The sequence below is a fragment of the Equus quagga genome, chromosome 6 (genome assembly GCF_021613505.1).
Source record: "Equus quagga isolate Etosha38 chromosome 6, UCLA_HA_Equagga_1.0, whole genome shotgun sequence".
Classification (NCBI taxonomy): domain Eukaryota; kingdom Metazoa; phylum Chordata; class Mammalia; order Perissodactyla; family Equidae; genus Equus; species Equus quagga.
Window position 1 is genome coordinate 165,790 of NC_060272.1, and position 2,765 is coordinate 168,554.

Here is a 2,765-nt window from a genome sequence, read left to right on the forward strand (position 1 = left end):
GTGACCTTCAGAGCCGCCTGCCCAGGATGACCGGAGCCACCGCCCCGCGGCGCCCGCGCCTCGCCACGGCCTCCCGGGCGCTCTGACCGCGCGCGCTCCCGGCTCCCGGCCCCGGCCCCCGTCCCCGGCCCGCCATGCCGCCGCCCGGGCCCGCCGCCGCCCTGCTGCTGCTGCTCCTGCTGGCCTCCGAGTCCGCGCACAGTGAGTACCGTGGGGCCGCGGCGCGGGCTGGGCCGGGGACCCCCGAAAAAGTCCCCGCACCTCCGGGGGTAAGGGGCGCGCCGGTGCCCGCCCCCGCCCCCGGCCCGGGCCCCGGCCCTGTGCGCCCCGGCCCCGCCGCCGCCGCCGCAGCGTCCCCGGGCCCGCGGCTGGGAGGACGGAGCTGCGGGGCCGCGTTGACGGCGTGTCCCCGCTCTCTCCCCGCTGCTCCCCGCCGCGTCCTCCCGCCGGCCCCCGGCAGCCGTGATGCTGCGGGCGCGCGAGGCGGCGCAGTTCCTGCGACCCAGGCAGCGCCGCGCCTACCAAGTCTTCGAGGAGGCCAAGCAGGGCCACCTGGAGAGGGAGTGCATCGAGGAGCTGTGCAGCCAGGAGGAGGCCCGGGAGGTGTTCGAGAACGACCCCGAGACGGTGAGCGCGGGGCCTGGGGCGCGGGGAGGCGTGCGCGCGGCGCCGGGCGCTCCGCAGCGGGGCGGGACCGCGGTGCGGCGCGCGGGCAGCCGGGTCCCCGCGGCGCTGTCCCTGCGGCGCCGCATTATGGGGACGCCCGTCAGCGCGCGCGCGGGGCCCCTGGGTCCCTGAGCTCCTCAGACTTCCCTTCCCAGAGTCCGCGCCAGTCCCTGGTGTGGGGACCGCGCTGCAGGTCACATCCAGGACCCGCACTACGGAGACGTCGCGTTGAGGGCGGTGGCAGGGAGGGTCGTAGGTCCCGGAGCCCGGGTGCATCCTCGGGGCTCCCCCACGCCTTCTGAGCCCGGGTTCTCCTAGTGACCAGGAGCGCTGTGAGCCGGGGGCAGAGGCGGACGTTGAATGGGGTCCTCTTGGTCCCGCCGGCGCCGCGGGTCTCGGGAGGCGGCGCTTCAAGGAAACACGCAGCACAGGACGCCCTACCCCCCAAATGAAACGGAGGGGCCTTTAAACTGTACGCGAAACGCAATGGTCGAAAACCCAGCTTCCTCCCTCCCCTCCCCCGCGGCTGGATCAGAGGTGAGGGGTGCGCTGCCCCCGCTCCCTGGTCCAGTCTGGAGCAGCTGGAAGGCGTGAGAGCTGGATCGCGGTCTGAGCGCAGGAGGAGCGCCCCAAGGTGTCCGTGGGGCGGGCGGGGACGTCGGGGCGACAGCAGGGAAGGCCGGCGCCCTTCTGGGAGCGGCTGGCGCAGGACACGCTTCTGTCAATAATGTCCTTGGAGAATGTGGCGCGCGGCCCAGGTGTGGACCCGGCGTCCGCGGGGGAGCTGTGCATCTTGAGGGAGGGGAGAGCGTCTTAAGGACATCCGCGGTGGGTGGGACCTGTGGGACCCTGCATGTGTGTCTGTCCCAGGGCAAATGACTCTGGGAAACAGGCGTGACAGAAATGGGGTGGACTTCGGCTGGGTCTCTCTGTACCTTGAGGTTAGGGTGATTTCACAGCTGTTTCTGGTTGTACCAGAGTTTTTCTTTTAAAGAATTGTTTTAGGATGAAATACGTTTCCATGCAGTGAGCAAAGTCCTGTGTGGCCCACATAGGCTTTTCCTGTGGCTGTGTTTCTGGTCGGCTGACCTGGCAATGCTTTTAGGGCCCCTCTCCGAAGCAAGCTCTGGAGCGCTGGCCGCTGCCGTGTGTCCTTGGCGCAGCTGCGGCTGCCGTGGTTGGGCTGTGACCGGGTCCTCCCCGGTCACAGTGAAACACAGTTCTGTCTTGCTGTGCTGAGCAGCTTCCTGGGCCTCTCTGGCCCTCGTTTTCTCCTTTCCTTCCTGATGAACACTGGTGGCCAGTGCCTTGTGCCTCTGCAGAGGATTTCTGAAGGTCCTGGTGGAGGGCTGGCCTGGCCACCAGGGTCACTGCCCAGCCATGCCGTTGTGACAGGTGCCATGCTCTCTAGCCCCGAGCCTGAGTCGAAATGTTGCTTGTACAGAGTGTGGGACGGGGCTTGCTGGTGACGAGAGTTGAGAGCAACAAGGCCACCACCCACCCAGCCGGTCCTTGCCCACCCAGGACGGAAAGGCCCCCACCCGGCTTTTCCTCACTGCCTGGACAGTCTGTGCACTAACCACTGAGCAGCTCTTCCTGGAGCATTAGTCCTCTCTCTGATTTTAACTGTTTTCATGTTTTAATTTTGTAACTTCATTTACAAGTTTGTGAAATGAAGACAGAAAAGGAAGAGATGCTCACGATCCCAGGATCTGTCCTGCGTGTCTGTGCAGGGGCATCCCACGTCCCCTCCATGTCCTGGCCCTCTCCAGTCCGAGGCATGGCCAGTTGCTGGGGGCGTCCCCGCTCACCGTCAGCCCCATCGGGAGTTTGTAAACTCCTTTTCATATCAGAGCCCCATAACTTTCTAGAATTCGCATTCTGTTTCCCAGCCCCCAGCCCCAAATAGTGATGACATCTTCTCCTTTATCAGCTCCCCAGATCGTCCCACTTCTTCCTTCCCTTGTGGGCAAGGAAGGACTGCAAGCCCTTCGGGTTTGCACCTTGCATCTTGTGTAGACGGTTATGTGGATGGTCTTGGACTGTTGTGTAGACCGTTGTGGACTGTTGTGTAGACCGTTGTGTAGACAGTTGTGGAC

The 2,765-nt window shown here is 65.6% G+C and overlaps 1 protein-coding gene across 1 annotated transcript; it reads left to right on the plus strand.

Moving 5' to 3' along the window:
- The first annotated feature begins 6 nt into the window (after positions 1–6).
- On the plus strand, positions 7–2,726 carry LOC124241190 (growth arrest-specific protein 6-like). Its single transcript, XM_046664807.1, has 2 exons — positions 7–201; positions 461–2,726. Exons 1-2 carry the CDS (start codon positions 135–137, stop codon positions 796–798), a joined length of 405 nt encoding a protein of 134 aa, XP_046520763.1. The 5' UTR covers positions 7–134; the 3' UTR covers positions 799–2,726.
- The last annotated feature ends 39 nt before the right edge of the window (positions 2,727–2,765 follow it).

Coding starts and splice junctions, on each gene's coding strand:
- LOC124241190 (XM_046664807.1), top strand. CDS start 135: ATGCCGCCGCCCGGGCCCGCCGCCGCCCTGCTGCTGCTGCTCCTGCTG. Junction 202..460: donor GGCCTCCGAGTCCGCGCACA/GTGAGTACCGTG, acceptor GGCCCCCGGCAG/CCGTGATGCTGCGGGCGCGC.